Genomic DNA, 20,949 nt, shown 5'->3' with positions numbered 1-20,949 from the left:
TCAGGAAGGAGAGGGAAAGACGAAAGGATGTGGGTTTTAAGGGAGAGGGTAAGGAGTCATTCCAATCCCGGGAGTGGAAAGACTTCCCTTAGGGGAAAAAAAGGACAGGTGTACACTCGCGCACACACACACACTCACACACATCCATCCGCACATATACAGACACAAGCTTGTGTGTGGAGCCTGTCATAAAAATTTCAATTATGAACACAACATCAAGCACCATCAGCATGATTATCATAGTAAGATCTCAAATGATAAAATGGAAGGGAAGAAATTGTGCTGTGCATGCGATTTTGAAACATGGTCAGGACAGTGTTATTTAGACCATTTAGGAACAGTGCATGATGTTCAAGTTACTACAGAAAATATTTAATTCGTGTCATTTTCCAATTTTGGGGAAGGGAAACTAGATACAGAGAAAACAATAAGGGCAGCCTTTGTTAAAAACTGTGGCTCTAAAGTGGGTGTTGATGGTACAGTGAGTAATATTATATTTGCCATTGTTCGGATCACTTTATTTCACAAAGTAATGCTCTCAGGCACTTGAAAGTGCAAGAAAGCAAAAAAAAAGTTGGTGGAATGTGCCCAGCACATATTAAAAGTTACCCAAACCACAGGTGGCCCACGCCAGGCAATATTGGTGCCTGTGCATGTTGGTCACGACAGTGACTTAAGTCATATTGCAGTAACTGAAAGAGAAAGCCAGCATAGCTACAGACTTTGCCAACAAAGTCCCTCTTCAAGCTATAATGGACAAAGTGAGAGGTTCAGTCTGGTTTGAACTGGAAATGATTTGTCATATAATGAGGCAGGGTCTTGCAAACATTGAATGTTTTTAAAACTTACGTATTTCAGTGAAACGTCAGAACCACACAGTTAGTTTAGAGACCTGGGTACATGAAATAGGCTGTGCTGTGCTGTTTTATGAGCCTCAAGAAATAGTTAATGAAGCTCATCCAAGCCTAAAAAGCAGTGATTTTGTTCTAATAATAATGAATCAAGCTCGGAGAAAAATTCTGAAAAAATATAGAATGATTGTGTGTATATGGACACAAGACATGGACAGAATGCCTACAATTTTGAATTGTAACATTATTTGTACCAGGTGATATGATACTGTTTATCTTGTGCCTTTCTCAGAAATAGTTAATGAAGCTCATCCAAACCTAAAAAGCAGTGATTTTGTTCTAATAATAATGAATCAAGCTCGGAGAGAAATTCTGAAAAAATATAGAATGATTGTGTGTGTATGGACACAAGACAAGGACAGAATGCCTGCAATTTTGAATTGTCAACATTATTTGTACTAGGTGATATGATACTGGTTATCTTGTGCCTTCTTGTATCAAACGGGATTGATACCCTAATGATGTTCATATTTCTGGATTGTATCTGAGGTAGTTAAAATTTCACCCAAGGTGTTAATGCCTCATTTGGCTGACTCTTTCTGTAATGCATGAAATACAGTAACGGATGCACCAGTGAAGAGACTATTTTGCACTTGGCATGTGGACGAAGCATGGTGAAGAAACCTTGGTCGGATAATTAGAGGCATAGAGAAACAAGCGCAAGCTTATAAACTTGTCGGAGTGTCATTGGAGGAGAGGAATGTGGCTGTACTTAAACTGATATTTCCAGTTGCTGTCCAAAAACTTAAGATGGATCCAGATACATCTGAATTTGGTTCTTTCTTACAGGACAATTACTTGCATAATTCACAGTGCTGCTCTTATTGCCACAGATTAAATGCTGGCATAAATACAAATATGCATTTGGAGTGAAACATCTAGACAAAGCAATAGTTGCTCTGATTTCATTTGATAAGGAAAAAATGTTCAACAGACTCCTTGTCCTGACAAAAGGAAAGCTCACCTACAAACTGAGATTCACCATAGACACAATTTAAGTGAAGATGTGAAGCAAAAAAACAAAAGCCCATTATCAAGGTGGTTGATGGTTGGGAAACATCATCTTGTTCAAATGTGCAAGAAATATGTTTTTTCGGGGATAATGAGGAGGGGTGTAAATGTAAATTAAGGTGTGAAAAGTATAATACATGTATATACAAGTAGTCTTGCTCATGTGTGGATTCAAGCATTAAATGGAAGATGTGTAAACACATACATACTGTGTGTCAGAAGAATATAACTACGCAGCAGCCTGCAGATAGTTGAAACAATGAAAACAAACAATTGATTTTGACAAGCACATAACTTCCTTGTAAGGCACTTTAATTGCAATCCGCAATTAGGTCCACAGTGTATTTGTGTCCAGAAGTGAGGAGCCAAGTTCCAAGAGGAAAATTGTTCCCCAGAGAATGCTGTTCTCAACGAAGAAGAAATCTTCTCAATGTGTGTCACTACAAAACACGATGCAGCTGAATGACAGAAAATATCAGCAACATTTCTGCAAAATTGGGATGTATCATCAGCACCTGAAGTGTCAGACAATGGATACAAACAAAGTGATTTATTTATTACTGATGTGACCTCCACAGATAATGAAGACAACAGTGAAACTCTTGTATTTTTGAATATAAGACAGCTATTGAAAAAGTTGAGGTAAAAGTTACATAGTAGGCCCCACTTGCATTTTTCAATATGGCGTAGATGTAAACGTTAGTCTTTGGCCCTGCTCAATTTGTAACAACAGTCAGATTTTCTGCTTTCACAATTGTTGGTTTGGCCAACCTTCAAATCAGTCAGATTGCCACCTTTAAAAAATGGGGGCCGGGGGGGGGGGGGGGGGGGGGGGGGTAACCAAGACCTTGGGCTGCACTACAGATCAGTCTGTCACCACAACCAAGATTTTGATGGAGGGGTGCGGGTGAAGGGTGGGTGCCAATATGTAACTTGAGCCAAAGTCAAAGTGGCAAAATTGAAGAAAACTGTCAGTAATCTTGAACATGAGGAAACTTGCAGTGATGACCAAGCTCTGTTCTTTCAAGTCAGTCTATTAAATTACAATTATCATTAAGTACACAGTCAGGTAATGATAAACCTATGCTAAATATTGTGAATATCTGGCCTCCAACCACATACATATACAACCATTGAGAAATACAACTGAACTACTTCTAGAAGTATTGCAATGTGTTGTACTGTGCCAGAATGTGCAATGGCTTAACACTTTGTCTGGCACAAGGCTGGGGGCACCCTCGTGGTGGCAGATGTGTTAAGGAACACGAATGCAAAATGTGTAGTCCAGTTGGCTTCAAATTTTTAACTCGGTATTTTAGATCAAATATGAAAACTGGTGGGCTATTAGTACCTCTGATCAAAAGTGATCTCAGTCATACAATTAAGATAATATATTTAAAGAATTTATCTCATGAATTAGCTTTGGGACAAAAGTTTCTGTCCAACATATACTTTATTACTAGGTATGTGTCTTTTTTCAGTACTGGGCAGACCGCATCAAACTTAAATTATTTATCATATTACACACAAAGAAAGTTAATGACAACAGTTTTTAAAGGAACATATAACGAAAATCGTTTACTTCTTGAACAAAGTGTTCAACATTTTTAGACCAACTACTGGAAAACTGCCTGGTGTTCCAGAAAACTGGCAGCTTAGTATTTCTACATTTCTCTTATTAGATAATTATATATTTTTTGCCTCATAATGAAATCTCCTAGGTTTTTTTATTTTAATTATTTCTTACACTGGTGAACCATAAAAACACATACTGACTGGAAATGGCTATTATTCCTAACTAGGTTACCACATACTTTTAATTCTCTGTCTACTTCTTAATGTGGTGGTCCTGGCAAGGAGGATTATTGATACTGAAACTGGTCTAAAACTGGATCTTCACATGGGCCACCATTTTTTACAGTCTGGTACAATCTGTGCCAGTTTCAGGAATTTTGTGAAGGCTTAACATTTGTTGATTACTACAGCTAGTGTCTAAGCAAGCTCTGGATTGATTGTCCTTAGGGCTGTGGAGGACACGCTGAACGTACCGTGCACGCTCTAGGTGCTTATATGAATTCATTATTTTTACAGTTACTTTACTTAGTTCTAGGTTTTAATAGTCCAACAGCTTTTTTTAATTTTTTTTTCATATTACTCTGAGCTTGGAGTTTAGTTTTTTTTTTTTTTTTCAAATACTGTTAATGCACCTACTTTTATATGTGAGCCCTAAAATTTTAATAATTGGTAACTTTAATACTGATGTGATGATAGAAAATTCTAAAAGCAGTGTTCTGTTAGATACTTTCAAGTCATACAATATACAATTTCTCTTGCCGTAACATAGCGACTGCCGTGAGGTGGACAGCAGTCACAGCAGCTGGATGTTACATTATTCTTTCAAACAGTAAGATTGTATGGACTCCTGCCATTTTCTAGTACACCTACAATCATTGCACATGGTCTAGATGCTGTCAATTAGATGATAATTTATGACAATTGTAATACTGAAAATGGCAGTAACACTGAAATAAGCTTTTTGTGTGAAAGAATAATAAGCAGCAGCTAATTGAAATTAACAGTTCATAAAAATATCGCTGTGTCAAATTTATGTAGTTATGATTTATTGAATGGTTCAATAAACACGTCAAAACTACAAATTGGGTCACATGTAATGAATAACACAATGAATGAACATGATGCAAAAACAGTTCATCCCATTTGCACAATATATAGGCATTAATTGCTGCAAACTGTGTTATTCCTCAAATGTTGGAATTCAGAGTGACTAGAAACATAAACAATAGGACTGACACTGTTGACACATGTACTGGGTTCCTATTGTTTGTACTTTCCTCACAGTGTTGACGCTCAGTGTAATTTATTTACTTCCCTCGTAACTTTCTTATTGCACAGTTTCATATAGCAACTCGACAAATGTAAATAAAGTATTACGTAATGAATGTGTCCTCATTTAATAAGCCTCAGTATTTCAGCACAAATTATCTTTTGCCAAACCAGGAATCTATGTAGGGAAATATGGCATACTAGGAACACACATAACTAATACATAACATTGTAAGATGAACTTTAGGTAAGAAGGAGAAATGATTTCTTTTTTCATTGCTTATTAATTTTGCAGACATTATTCCATCACAAAAAAAGTCACTTCAAAAAAATATAAATTCATATTCTCAATAATCAGAATTCTCTGTTACATTATTACTATATAAATAAGTATACAGGTGCATAAACATGACATACAAAACACACAACGAACAACATAGGAGTCATGTGACCAAGGCCTGAAATCCCGAGGATGACTCACTGAGGATGACAGCTAGTGACAGCACTACATACAAGATGTTGTGATGTCATGAGCAGTGACTCTAGGATGCTTTGGCTTTCATAAACAAGTGTGGGAACTGCCATTATTTCACAGATACAAGACAGAGAATATTCTCAATACAAAGCTGATTGTGAGAGAAAGCCATCTCAGGGTGAAAAGTAGTAAAAAATTACATAAACAACTGATATTGGTAATCCAAACTTGCACCATAAGCAGGCTAGATGACACCCACCTGCAAATGTTATCTGCAAGTATGCAGGCGGGCATCATCTATCCCAGTGTCCTTCAGTCTTATAGAAAGCATGCTTTTTTTATGTGTTGCTTGAGGCTTTCCCGGCGGACATGTTGTATATATGGTTCTCTGGCGAGACGTCGGATGTCATAATGAAAACTCCACAGTATTCTTTTAATTTCAGTGCAAGGAGCAGAGTGATCAGATGCTCGAGCAGTCCTGTCTTACTGTTGAAAATGCGGCAAAAGGTGGTGGTGTGTATCCTGAAGTACTGTTTCAGGTTGCAAAGCACTGGTATGAACTTTACATGAAGGTACGTAACATAGGTTTTTACATACAATACTGTTTTCTTTGATCTTTAGAAATATGTGGCATGTTAAAACCACCATTTCAAACTGTGGGAAAATAAATGGAAGAGTGAAAAAAATAAGGGTTTGTGATACCAAAAAGCTTACGGAACTGTGTGTCATTTGATGGTCGGCAGCACAGCCAAAGTCATAGTGTCTTGAGATACTTTTTTGCTTGCATTTAAAACTAAAAAGACCTCAGTTACAGCTGAAATCTGATGTGAGGTATCAGAAAGGTATCGTATACAGCCCAACTAGATGAGGATACAAATAAACAATGAGGGTAATATCCCTCTTTGATGTTTTGTTCCCTTGCATCTTCTTTCACATTTGTGTTTGCTGTCAACACATTTCACCCTGAACGACATTAGGGGTTCTGTGTTCAGATATATTTTATGTTTTTTGTGTGTTTTTGTACTCTTTTGTCATCAGTTTCTATTTGAGGGCAAGCATTTTCTTCATTTCCTTTTCTTTCCTTCCTTTTCTTTTCCTTTTGTTTTGTTTATGACAATTTTTTCTGTGTTATTGAAACATTTTTTTGATATTGGTTATTGTCTTGTTAAAACCTGTCAGGAATGAGTGCTTGAAGTCACTATTGCTGTGGTGTTGACATTACGTAATTAACAAGTAAAATCTAATTGTAGCATTGTGCTGCTCATAAAAAGGGAAATCTTAAGTAGTAATGAGATATTTTGAGGCAAAAAATTGTGCTAGAGGCTGATAATGAAAATTTAGTGCTTCCTGTTATCTTTTCTCCATGTTCATAATGTATATTAAATTGCCATGAAATAGAGAGAAAGAACATTATAAGTCTGATCATGAGAGTAGCAATAATTCTTTGCTATTAATATAAGAGAGTGTGGACAAGTCATGTTACCCGATGTTGGCTCTCAGGTCAGCATAAATTGTCCCACCTTGTACAAGGCGAGGGAATGGAAAAACAGAGGAAACAACTGAATAACGGGCTTCCGAGAAGTAGTAAATGAAAAGAGAAGAAAAAGCTATTGGACTTCCTGTTTACGATTATGGGGTGATGGAAGAGTAGTGGGCCAAGCTAATGTTATAGGAAGGGCAGAGAACATTCTTCTAACCTCATTTTTGTTCATGTAGAAACATGTAAGTTTCTGAACCCAAAGAATACGTTAGAAGTTATGAATTTATGAGTCTGAATGTTGATTTATAGTGAATGCTTTGCAAAAGTGGTGCTGTTGTGTTGAAACAGAAAATGAAAATAGTTATATACAGCAGTCAATTGACTTCACCAAGCGTGTCCATTGTCAGTCTCCATTGACTCTTGCTCAGTTTTAGATATGAAATCTGTCAAACAAAATTGCTGCAATCGGGATTTGGGCAGTGAGCAATTGAAATCGGAAGTTTAAAGAATTTTGACTAAGAATCACTGTGAGAGAAGCAACAAGAAAAAATAATTAATCCATTTTTGATAACAAAGAAGGAAACATTGAAATTGACTATTGTGTTACATCTTGAGAAAATTAGCTTTCTTGTAACTTCATAAAAAAGTAGTTAATAAGGTGCAAATATTAATAAAACAGAAAATGTTTTATTTAGATATGTCTCACATTATGATCTTTCAATGCACCATTATGAGAATTAATTATATGATTGAATTAAAATTAGTCTTACATAATATGAAAATAATAATGAAGCAATGGAAAATGTTATGGAAAGACAGAGAAAAATAAAAATTAAGCGATCCAACTCATTGCCTGGCGAAATAAGTTGCCTCACAGCTGTAAGTTTATCATTGAAAGATAAAAGTAAAATGGTAGATGAGAGCTCTGATAAACAGAAGTTTCGAATCCAGTTGCAGGTTGTGATCAGATCACTAAGTGGCGTCGATATAAAAATGACTTGCAAACGAGGACTCTCTCTGCTCACGAGTTCTTTGGACAAAGAGTTTGAGATGATTCAGTCTGTGTATGCAACTTATATGCGTGTAGATGCTCGTACTTATTAAATATACATCTGTATCAAAGAATAAAGTGGAAGTGTTTGATTTCGGGATAGTAACCCATCACATTCCCACAGTGGTGACCCCGTGACTGGATTTTCACCTGCTGACTACAATCCACATACTACACCCAGGTCACATGAGACATTCGTCTCACCACAACGGCTGTTTGCTACACATCCGGCCAGAACAATGGACTCAGAATTTGTTTCGCCGAATTGTGTCCGTCACCACATGCAGTTCAACTCAGACGATATTCAGAACAATGTTTCTTGCGATCATAATCCGAATGCACAGTTTAGGTTGCCTCCACAGCTGAACATTCATTCACAGCGTTCTCCTGTGTCGGTTACTGTGGTGTCGTGTGCAATGCCGTCATTACCAGAATGTGTAACATGTTTCAATTAGCTGTCCTCCGCACCTGTTATGACTCCTAAGGACTAGCCAAGGACATACGTGCGCCATGGGCATTCGGCAGGACTTCTTCACATGTGGTTGACCATATACTGCATGTTCAGTTTATGGGCCAGTGCCTGCTGCTAGTGTTGTGCAACCGATGGACGCATACCCCCATCCCTATCTGGTGATGTACATCACTGCCCCTGGCATGTGTCGTGGACTTTAATTCATGTCACACACATTCCAATCTGCCCCCCCCCCCCCCCCCCCTCTACCACTCATGCTTGCACCGAGGGTTAAAGTTCCCCCTATAAACCCCATCGCTGTTTCCACAGCACTGACTGTGCATGCCGCAATGGCCTTCCATGTTTTCTCTTTAAAATTTTGACATTTCAGTGCAACACCCCTGGCCGGTGTATCAGTTTCCGGGGGCCCCGGCTCCTGCTGCCCTTCTGCCCTTCTGCCTGTTCGTTCCATGGTACCACCTGCGCCTGCCACGCCAGGCTGCTGTGCTACCATTCCCTGACCGTAACGGGATTTCGCAGCTCTCAAAGACAATTTGGTGTTCCCAGAGGTTCCTAATTCTCCTCAGTCTCCTCCCCCTGGATGCCCATCGAAGTTACTGCCACTGTCGGAAGGCAACCCTGTGTCGTGGTTCACTTTGGTAGAGCATATTTTCGAGCCACGCCACATTTCCAATGACAGCTCCATGTTCCTGTGCCTCATGACCCACCTTCATGACCACTTGTACCTGATCTGTGACCTGCTCCTCTCTCTGCCACCAGCTCTGAAGTATGACTTCACCAAGAAGGTGATTATTGAGTGCCTCGCCTGTCCCCCCCCCCCCCCCCCCCCCCCCCCCCTCCCCTCCCCAGGAGCTCATCCTAAAAATTTTATGCGAAGAATACCTTGGGAGCTGGACACCGTTGAAACTCTTGCACCGCCTATGACTGCTGGCCAATGAGCAAACTATGCTGGATATAATACTCTGGACGGTGTGGTCTGCTAAGCTATCCACCAGTCTCCAGATACAACTGCTGCCACATTCCTTCGAGTCAATTGATTGCGCTTACAGATCGCCAATCAGTTGTACTCACTCCTGCAACAGCACCAACCTCTGCGTCCTCTGGGACATGTTGGTGTGCCTGCACCGGAGTTCGCCCGTTGGGCTCCATCCCCCATGACATCTGGCGGCCTGTGCACACACTCCCCGCTCTCCGAACATTCCTGGGTGGCACACACCCTGTACGTGCCAGTATACCTACCTGAAGCAGCCGATGATGACAAGCCATTCCCTCTTGATAAGTATCTGCCTCCGCCACATCCAGCTCACCCACACTGCTGGTATGACAAGGCCTTTGGCGTTGCAGCACAGAAGTGTAGATCATCTTGCCAGCTCCCAAACACTGTTGGCAAGCCGCGGTACTCGCCGAACCCTGCGGGGATCAGATAGGCGTCCGCTAAACTGCACTCCATACATTCCCCCGTTTTTCCAAATGGCCGATTGTACGTAACTGACATTTCTTCGGAATTCAATTTTTTGATCGACACGGGCGCAGACGTGTCAACCCTGCATCAAAGGCTCTGCCTGCGACTTCTCGTCGACTTCACTCCTCCAAGCAATCAACGAACACGATGGCTCATTTCGCATCTTGGCAGACTGCAGGCATTTAAATGCAAGAACCATAATAGACAATTACCCAATACTGAACATCAGAGACTTCTCCCACATGTTATCCACCACTTCCATCTTCAGTGTAATTGACTGTAAACGTGTCTACCACCAGATACCCGTGGCACTGGAGGATATACCCAAGACTGCTGTTATCATGCCGCTAGGTGGCCTTAAAATTGCTGCCCACATGGCAATGATTTATTGACTTCATCCTACAAAAGTTTGAGTTTTGTTTCACATACCTGGACGACATACTCGTTTCCAGTAAGACAGCCGAGGAGCACGAGCATCCTTGGTACTGAAGGCCTTAGATTCGAACAGTGTAGAGGTCAACGGAGATAAGTTAAAATTACGGCAGATGCCTGTAACATTCCTAGGCTACATAGTAGCTGTCGACGGTGTACAACCTCCAAAAGCTTGTGTACAGGCCATCTCGTTTATGTCACCCCCTTCAACTTAAAAAGAACTGCACCAATTCCTCGACACCAACTACTACTGCTGTCACTTGCCCTCATCAACTGCAGTACAAGCTCCTCTCACAGATGCACTGTCTGGCAAGCAGTGCTCAAAACATTCAAGGCACTAAAGGTTTCCCTGACCCGGATTGTGACGCTCACCCAACGGGACCCCTCGGCTAAACTATTCATTACCTCGGATGCTAGTGACATGGCAGTGGGAGCCATCCTTCAACAATGGTCTGGTGACATCATCTCACCACTGCACTACTTCTCTAAAAAGCTGTCTGCTGCACAGAAGAAATACTCTGCCTCCAACAGGGAGCACCTGGCCACCTACGAGGCTGTTTAAAATTTCTGCCCCAACATTGAAGGAGACACATTCTATATCGTCACAGACCACAAACCAGTCACGGATGCGTTTCAAAACCCTCTGGAAGATCCGTCCCCTCGTCTTTTCCACCATTTCGACTTGGTGTCTCATTTTATGACAGACATACGCTATGTCAAAAATGCGAATAATATCACTGCCGTTTTTTATTTTATTTTTTCCCCTCACATGTCAATGCAGTGTCCAGCATCATTGATTTGTCTAATCTAGCTACTCTTCAGGCAATAGACGAGGGCACCCAAGCACTCCATGTGGACCAGACCCTGGAAAGATATCATAAGAGACTGCCAGATGTGGGCTCGCAATTGTATCCCATGCCAGTGCAACAAAGTCGGCCGCCTTACGGTGCGCCCACTGGGTAAATTTAGCGTTCCTCCAGGAAGTTTCAGGCACTTTCATCGATGTCATCGGACCCCTTCGACCATCAGAAGGTTTTAGATGCATCCTGTCTTCTATTGATCACTTGTCCCGATGGGTGGAAGCCATTTGTTTGCCTAACATCAATGCCGAGATGGTGCCAAAGGTTTCGTTTCCTCTTGCTTGGCCAGGTTCAGCTGTCCAGCCACAATCACAACCACCCAAGGCTGGCAATTCGAGTTATCCCTGTTCACTTTGCTGTATTGCATGTGCGGTATCCACAAAATCCTCACCACCTTGTGCCACTCCAGAGCAACAGTTTGGTGGAACGGTGGCATCGCAGTTTAAAGACCACCGTCAGATGCCATAACGTCCTTCGCTCAGAAGCTCTACCTTGGGTTCTTTTAGGGTTGAGACCCACACACAAACCAGACATCCAGGGCACCATTTCTGAGGTGGTTTACGGGGAGAACCCCTTCCTTCCAGGTGAACTAGTCCCACGCAAGGCTCGGGAGGATGTGACCACCCCACCCACACCCCCCACCCTCCCACCCACCCCCCTCCCCACCCCATTCCAGACTTCTTTAGCTGCTTGTGTACGCATTTCAAGCGCGTATCTCTCTATCCACTAGTTAGCCATACCCCGCTGGTCTGCTACATGCCCACTTCTCTTAGAGACTGTTCCCACATCATGTTACGGAATGACACCATAACACCAACCTTTACAGTCACCTACAAGGACCCCTTTAAGGATCTGCTACGCGGGGATTCAACATGCTACATTCTTGTCAAGGACACCCCACAGACAGTTTCACTGCATCAGGTCAAACCTGCATTTTTGAACTGCAATTCTCCGGCAACACACTCCCCGACACGGCTGACGACCTAGACCCCCCCCCCCCCCCCCATGTTCAGGGCTCCTTGAATGATATGGCTCAAGTCACTCAGGCGCATGGTCCCTCACCGGTGTCCAGCCCTAGCAACTCTTCTTCTGCTGGTTTCCCAGACAGTTCAAGTGACTCTCCGTTTGTGGGTTTTCCAATCCACTCAGAGGTCGACTCTCCTGTGATCATCGCATTTCACTCCTCAGTTCTACCCCACTGTGTTGAAGATGTCTCGCTGGTAGTAGATAACGACCATGTCCTTGGCCTTCTGATGGACTCGAACCCTACGTTATCAGACGAGCGCTGGAAGTCAAGGTACTACAGTGTTCCGCACTCCCTCAATACTGTGAACCCACCCTTCTATGTACCTTCATTTCTCCTCTCGGCAAGATTCGAATCTTTTCTCTGCACGTTGGTCCTTCTCCAATTTCGGCCCACCGGTTCTCTCTGGAGCCGGCCGTTACCTCGCCTGACCACGCTGTCTGCAGGACTTGGTGGTGGACCTATGATTTCGTGTTCCACAACAGACTTCATTGCCAGATGACATGTAGGTACAAATTGTCCCGGAACCCAGGACATCCTTGAATACAACGCAAACACTACCTCCTGCTGCACACACACACACACACACACACACACACACACACACACACACACACACACACACACACACACACCTCCTTCCGGGTATAATCACAAATACTCTGTACTGTGGGGGGCGGGGGGTTTGTGTGTCATTGATATAAACATCGACCCACATATGAGGACTCTCTCTCTGTTCACAAGTTCTTTGGACAAAAAGTTTGAGATGATTCAGTCTGTTTATGCAACTTGCTGTATATGCACATGCAGATGATTGTACTTAAATGCACATTTGTATCGAAATATAAAGTGAAAGTGTTTGATTTTGGGATAGTAACCCACAAAATCCCACAACTATATTGACATTGTCTAAGAAAGGCAAATTGTGGAATCTCAGTCCTGCACAGTTTTAATCAGTCAGCTGATTTCACTATGACTTTATTCTTATACATTCACAATAGTGTATTTGTTTATTAACACCATACACAGAATAAAATGATTGATGTAAAGTATTACTGAAATTTTTCTGTTTCATCATGTGCATGAATGTTGAGGTGGAATGTAAAGATGAATAACAACTTCGATGTTACAATTAAATATGTTATTCAGTAACAAATTTTTGTGCACTTTGTCAAATGTATGTGTGGTTATAACCTACCATATTCTTAATTTCTTTTGGCGATTGTTGCCAGTTTCCCACAGAGTTGTCTTCATGCTAGCTGCAACATCAGTACGATTCACGGTTGTCGTTTCCTGGATAAGTGATTCTCGGTGTTGCTGTTGCATCACATTTATTTGTCCTGATGGCCCCCTCTTTGCCGGCAGCACTCCCCTGGCACAGGAGACCAGCCTACTGAGGCCGAAGTGCAGCCAGAGCCCCTGCAGTTGGATCCTAAAGGCCTGGTAGCCCTCGTAGAGGCGCAGCATGCGGCTGCAGCCACCGCAACGGCAGTTGTTGTGACTACAGCTGTGCCCCCGCCCTACCCGGCTCCACCGCCTCATCCCGTGACGACTCTGGCTCCACTGCCGTATGCCGCTGTTGCGCCCTATGGGTTCGTGCACCACCACCGACACAACCATGCCCGCGCCCACACGTTCCACCCACGAGCGGTCGCCTTGCCACCTCCCCCACACTTGCAGATGTATCTCGCACAGCCTCCGGCAGCGGCCGCAGCTGCTGCTGCTGCCTTCCAGCAGCACAGAGGAGCTGCTGCCACAGCACCACCTGGAGCTCCAACCCCTCTGCAGTACTATGGTACTGCTGTAACACTGGCTCCGGCACCGACAACCGCCGGTGCCGTGGGTGTCCGTGTTGCTGTGACTGGCACTCCGGCAGCTCCACACCACCATGTATATTCGGCTGCCATTCAGCAGGTACTTCACTCTCTTTCTCGCTCTGGCTTTCCATTTGTAGTAGTGAATCATTCTGTTGTAAGGATAAAACAATCTAGTTTTTCCCAATGTAATGGATCTGGGAGATGTGTTGTTTTCTAGCAGATTTGTCAATACCAAATCTAACAAGGGAGGTTGTAAATGTTTTCTTATATTTATGTCAGAATATTTTTTGTGAATTGTAATTTGCCTTATTTTATGCTAATTTGCGTATATGTTCGAGAGTGACAGCACATTGATTAATATTAGTAGAAGTGACGAATAATACGAAAGAGACTGGTTACAAGTGGAGGCTTGTGTGTTGTGTGAAATGTCTTTGAAGCTGGAGTCATCTTTGACCGTAGTGAGTCGGCAGTGAACACTCGGTGTGTGACGGTGGAACAATGTACAGGTCCCCGTTACAATAATTGGCAAATTACCAGTAAAAATGAGTTATTCTACTACTGTTTTGTATAAACATCAAGAAGGAAACACATTCAGAAAAATAGTGTTCGAAGCACCAAAAATGAGGCAAACGCATTGAACTAAGACATTTCCGCAGCCGACGAAACAGCATTATGGAATCATACTTTCACTAGACGACTGACTGACACAAAAAAGTCAAATATCATCTTATAAACATCCACAGAAAAGTGCGTACTTTCACGAAATATTCTAAATTCAAGTATATAAAAATAGTGAGCATATTTCACCAAGAAATGAAAGAACTGTCTGATGAGTTACCAGTTGCTGTTGTCCTAAAAGAACATACAGCATTAACCATATCGTAAAGGCTCTGAGAAGTATAGGACTAAAGAGTTGAAAATAATCTGAAGTGTTATCTTTATTATAACTTTTATAAGTAATGTCATGTTCCCATGTCTACCCAACTATAAAATGAATACCAACAATGTAGGAAAAGATAGAATGCTACTTACCACGAAAATGACACATTAAGTTGCAGACAGGCTCAATTAAAAGACACATATAAGCTTTCAGCCACAGCCTTTGTCAGGAAATGAGACAGAAAAACAAACTATTCATTCACATAGGCAAGCACACCTCATGCACCCATGACCACCAACTCTGGCACTTCGGACCAGCTTCTGTCCTCCTAGAAGACCATACAACACTAACCAGATCATAAAGGCTGTGAGATGCATAAGTGTTTGTTTCTCTTTCTTTTATGATGAAGGCTGTGACCAAACCTCGTATTTAAGTGTCTTCTGATTGTGTATGTCTGCAACTTAACGTGTAATGGTAAATAGCAGTCTACCTTTTCCTACATTGAAGAAAGGAAAATCCAGGATGGAATAATGACAGTGTTTGAAAATGATGCTGCTCATCATGTAGCAAAGATGTTGAGTTGCAGACAGGCACGACGAAAAGACTACTAAACACACAAGCTTTTGGCTAGAAGGCCTTCTTCCAAAACACACACACACACACACACACACACACACACACACACACACACATACACAGACACAAGCAGACATATTTAAAGGCAAAGAGTTTGGGCAGAGATGTCAGTCGAGGTGGAAGTGCAGAGGCAAAGATGATGTTGAATGACAGGTGAGGTATCAGTGGCGGCAACTTGAAATTAGCAGAGATTGAGGCCTGGTAGATAACGAGAAGAGAGGATATATTAAAGGGCAAGTTCCCATCTCTGGAGTTAGGATAGTTTGGTGTTGGTGGGAAGTATCCAGATAACTCGGATAGTGTAACACTGTGCCAAGATGTGCTGGCCGTGCACCAAGGCATGTTTAGCCACAGGGTGATCCTCATTACCAACAAACACTGTCTGCCTGTGTCCATTCATGCGAATGGACAGTTTGTTGCTGGTCATTCCCACATAGAAAGCGTCACAGTGCAGGCAGGTCAGTTGGTAAATCACGTGGGTGCTTTCACACGTGGCTCTGCCTTTGATCGTGTACACCTTCCGGGTTACAGGACTGGAGTAGGTGATGGTGGGAGGGTGCATAGGACAGGTTTTACACCGGGGGCGGTTACAAGGGTAGGAGCTAGTAGGTAGGGAAGGTGGTTTGGGGATTTCATAGGGATGAACCAAGAGGTTACGAAGGGTAGGTGGATGGCGGAAAGACACTCTTGGTGGAGTGGGGAGCATTTCATGAAGGATGGATCTCATTTCGGGGCAGGATTTTAGGAAGTCGTATCCCTGCTGGAGAGCGACATTCAGAGTCTGATCCAGTCCCTTGAAGTATCCTGTCACAAGTGGGGCACTTTTGGGGTTCTTCTGTTAGAGGTTCTGGGTTTGAGGGGATGAGGAAATTGCTCTGGTTATTTGCTTCTTTGCCGGTCGGGCGGGGGGGGGGGGGGAGGGGGGGGGTGTATTTGCGGGATGAGAAAGCTGTTTTCAGGTTGTTGGTGTAATGGTTCAATGATTCAGGACTGGAGCAGATTTGTTTGCCACGGAGGCCTAGGCTATAGGGAAGGGACCGTTTGATATGGAATGGGTGGCAGCTGTCATAATGGAGGTATTGTTGCTTGTTGGTGGGTTTGATGTGGACGGATGTGTGAAGCTGGTCATTGGACAGATGGAGGTCAACGTCAAGGAAAGTGGCATGGGATTTGGAGTAGGACCAGGTGAATCTGATGGAACCAAAGGAATTGATGTTGGAGAGGAAATTCTGGAGTTGTTCTTCACTGTGAGTCCAGATCATGAAGATGTCATCAATAAATCTGTACCAAACTTTGGGTTGGCAGGCTTGGGTAACCAAGAAGGCTTCCTCTAAATGACCCATAAATAGGTTGGCATATGAGGGGGCCATTCTGGTACCCATGGCTGTTCGCTTTAATTGTTAGTATGTCTGGCCTTCAAAAGGGAAGAAGTTGTGGGTCAGGATGAAGCTGGCTAAGGTGATGAGGAAAGAGGTTTTAGGTAGGGTTGCAAGTGATCGGCGTGAAAGGAAGTGCTCCACTGCAGCGAGGCCCTGGACGTGCCCAGGCCTCAATCTCTTTTTCAAGTTGCCGCCACTCATACCTCACCTGTCATTCAACATCATCTTTGCCTCTGCACTTCCACCTCGACTGACATCTCTGCCCAAACTCGTTGCCTTTAAATATGTCTGCTTGTGTCTGTATATGTATGGATGGGTCTGTATATATATGTGTGTGTGTGTGTGTGTGTGGGGGGGGGGGGGGGGGGCGCGTATATACCTATCCTTTTTTCCCCCTAAGGTAAGTCTTTCCGTTCCCGGGATTGGAATGACTCCTTACCCTCTCCCTTAAAACCCACATCCTTTCATCTTTCCTTTTCCTTCCCTCTTTCCTGATGAAGCAACCTCCGGTTGCGAAAGCTCGTAATTTTGTGTGTGTGTGTGTGTGTGTTTGTGTGTTATTTTATTGTGCCTGTCTACCAGCGCTTTCCCGCTTGGCAAGTCTTGGAATCTTTGTTTTTAATATATTTTTTCCCATGTGGAAGTTTCTTTCTATTTTATTTACATCATCATTAATTTGAACCCAACAATTACGTTTGTTATTGTCTCTGTTGCATTTCGAAATCTTTTATATCATCTTACTTTCTCTTTTTGTTTGTACAAGTAGTTTCACTTTGTATTCATCTTCCCTTTTTCCGCAATCTACCATACATTTTATCCTGCCTAATTATACTCAGTAATACGTAATTTACTTCCAAACCATAACCTAAAAATTTTTAACGCTTTCAACATAACCGCTGCTATAAAATCCACTGTTCCAAGTTTACAAACATTTCGTGTAAACTCGTGAATACTATTTCACAGCTTCAGTTCCTTTCACCCATTAAACAACCATCTCAGCTATTTCCAACAACTTTCGTTTTATTTCCATTTCCGTTTTTCCCACTTAACCGATCATTTTTTAGCAGCTTCCCACAGGTTTAAACGTTATTATTTCTTCGTCAAACAATTGTTAGCCTCATTTTCATAATCTGCCAGTACATAACCAGTCCTTTGAATACATTTACACGCAGTTTTATCGAAATTTTTCCTGAATTTCCCCACCCTTTATCGTGTTTTGGAGACAACACAGCTACCTAACTTTGCACCCATTGTTGTTCACCAACCTAAGTTCAGCACAGAATCAACATAGCTCATCTCAAACCAACACTTTTTCGACTTTTTTCACACCTTTATCTCTCTCTATATATATATCTATTTATTTTCACTTTAACCTCATGTTACCCTTTCCACCTTCTAATACCATGTCAGCCTCACAACATCCCTACAACGACCTCATTAAATTTTATTTACATTCCCTCCGCAAACATGCCTTCACCCTAGCCAGATTACGCTCCCATATTTTATTTACGCAGGCTTGTCTGACATTTGGCATTACTCCCAAAGGCCTCACACTTAAAAGTTCCCATCTCTGGCTGCAATCCTTCTTTCCATCAGTCCTTATACCAGTTCCAAACAGCACAATCAATAGCCCTCACCCGCCTAATCCTTCACCTATACATCGACTCGACTAATGAACACACCCGTCAACTCCTATCCCAAATCAAAGTCCTCAATCTTTCCTCTCCCACATCCACACCAGCTGTTCATAGCATCCTCCTACAGGCCAACCGCAAATTAGAACAGCATGTCACCCTCCACCTCAAAAAACTATCCAATCTCCTGGTTTCCCACCTCCGGAAAGGCAACTCACTCACCCTCCACAACCTTTCCAACAAACCTCAACCTCCTCTCATTGCACACAGACCCAGTCTCTCCCATCTACTCAATCTCCCACTTCCAGCTCCACTCCCCGCAACACCTCAAAATTCTAGTCAACACAATCTGGAACCACAACACCCAATTCAGTAGTTAACCTCTCCTCCAAACCTCCCTCCCAATCTGAAACTTCCGTCCTATCCAAAGGCCTCACCTTCAGCCCCACTCCCAGATTCAACCAAACTGCCCTTGTCAAAGATTTACTGTCCTACACTGGTAGTCTCTGCTGGAAATAACACTTTGCTACGAAGAAAAATAATCCTGATCCCACTCCTAATGATCCAACTCCCCAAGACACAATCCAAATTTAACCCTGCCTGGAACAGTTCCGCCCTCCATCACAGCGGGACCCATCTCCTCTTCCTCAAAATCACCCTCTCCAAAACTTCCAGGAATTTCTCACTTCCAGCCTTGCCTCCCAATCTTTCTTGAAAAACCTTAATCCTACTCCCAACATCACCACAGCCAAAGTCCAGGCTATCTGTGATCTGAAAGCTGCCCGATTAATCATTATTCTTCCGGCTGACAAGGGTTCCTCGACAGTGATACTTGATCGTCGGGAGTATGTGGCTGAGGGACTGTGTCAGCTTTCAGACAACTCTACATACAAAGTTTGCCAAGGTAATCCCATTCCTGATGTCCAGGCAGAGCTTCAAGGAATCCTCAGAACCTTAGGCCCCCTACAAAACCTTTCACCTGACTCCATCATACTCCTGACCCAACCGATACCTTGCACACCTACCTTCTACCTACTTCCTAAAATTCACAAACCCAAACATCCCGGCCGCCCCATTGTAGCTGGTTACCAAGCCCCCACATAACGTATCTCTGCCTACATAGATCAACGCCTTCAACCCATTACATGCAGTCTCCCATCCTTCATCAAAGACACCAACAATTTTCTCGAACGCCTGGAATCCTTACCCAGTCTGTTACCCCCGGAAACCATCCTTGTAACCATTGATGACACTTCCCTGTACACAAATATCTCGCACGTCCAGGGCCTCGCTGCAATGGAGCACTTCCTTTCACGCCGATCACCTGCAACCCTACCTAAAACCTCTTTCCTCATCACCTTAGCCAGCTTTATCCTGACTCACAACTTCTTCACTTTTGAAGGCCAGACATACTAACAATTAAAGCGAACAGCCATGGGTACCAGAATGGCCCCCTCATATGCCAACATATTTATGGGTCATTTAGAGGAAGCCTAATTGGGTACCCAAGCCTGCCAACCCAATGTTTGGTACAGATTTATTGATGACATCTTCGTGATCTGGACTCACAGTGAAGAACAACTCCAGAATTTCCTGTCCAACCTCAACTCCTTTGGTTCCATCAGATTCACCTGCTCCTACTCCAAATCCCATGCCACTTTCCTTGACGTTGACCTCCATCTGTACAATGGCCAGATTCACACATCCGTCCACATCAAACCCACCAACAAGCAACAGTACCTCCATTATGACAGCTGCCACCCATTCCATATCAAACGGTCCCTTCCCTATAGCCTAGGCCTCCGTGGCAAACAAATCTGCTCCAGTCCTGAATCCCTGAACCATTACACCAACAACCTGAAAACAGCTTTCGCATCCCGCAACTACCCCCCCCCCCCCCCCTCCCCCCCGACCTGGTACAGAAGCAAATAACCAGAGCCATTTCCTCAACCCCTCAAACCCAAAACCTCTCACAGAAGAACCCCAAAAGTGCCCCACTTGTGACAGGATACTTCCCGGTACTGGATCAGACTCTGAATGTGGCTCTCCAGCAGGGATACGACTTCCTAAAATCCTGCCCCGAAATGAGATCCACCCTTCATGAAATCCTCCCCACTCCACCAAGAGTGTCTTTCCGCCATCCACCTAACCTTCGTAACCTCTTGGTTCATCCCTATGAAATCCCCAAACCACCTTCCCTACCCTCTGGCTCCTACCCTTGTAACCGCCCCCGGTGTAAAACCTGTCCTATGCACCCTCCCACCATCACCTACTCCAGTCCTGTAACCCGGAAGGTGTACACGATCAAAGGCAGAGCCACGTGTGAAAGCACCCACGTGATTTACTAACTGACCTGCCTACACTGTGACGCTTTCTATGTGGGAATGACCAGCAACAAACTGTCCATTCGCATGAATGGACACAGGCAGACAGTGTTTGCTGGTAATGAGGATCACCCTGTGGCTAAACATGCCTTGGTGCACGGCCAGTACATCTTGCCACAGTGTTACACCGTCCGGGTTATCTGGATACTTCCCACAACACCAAACTATCCCAACTCCGGAGATGGGAACTTGCCCTT

At 43.2% G+C, this 20,949-nt stretch overlaps 1 protein-coding gene across 2 annotated transcripts in view; it reads left to right on the top strand.

Moving 5' to 3' along the window:
- LOC126281408 (zinc finger SWIM domain-containing protein 8 homolog) overlaps positions 1-20,949 on the top strand; it is a 463,855-nt gene that overhangs the window by 408,401 nt on the left and 34,505 nt on the right. For both annotated transcript variants that reach the window (XM_049980356.1, XM_049980349.1), the window contains exons 19-20: positions 5,685-5,813; positions 13,388-13,936. In XM_049980356.1, coding sequence (XP_049836313.1) covers positions 5,685-5,813; positions 13,388-13,936 — 678 coding nt within the window. The remainder of the gene's footprint in view (positions 1-5,684; positions 5,814-13,387; positions 13,937-20,949) is intronic.

Source organism: Schistocerca gregaria, chromosome 1, assembly GCF_023897955.1.
Source record: "Schistocerca gregaria isolate iqSchGreg1 chromosome 1, iqSchGreg1.2, whole genome shotgun sequence".
Taxonomy (NCBI): Eukaryota; Metazoa; Arthropoda; class Insecta; order Orthoptera; family Acrididae; genus Schistocerca; species Schistocerca gregaria.
The sequence above is the reverse complement of the archived record's forward strand: the minus strand, read 5'-3'. Positions and strand labels throughout refer to the sequence as shown.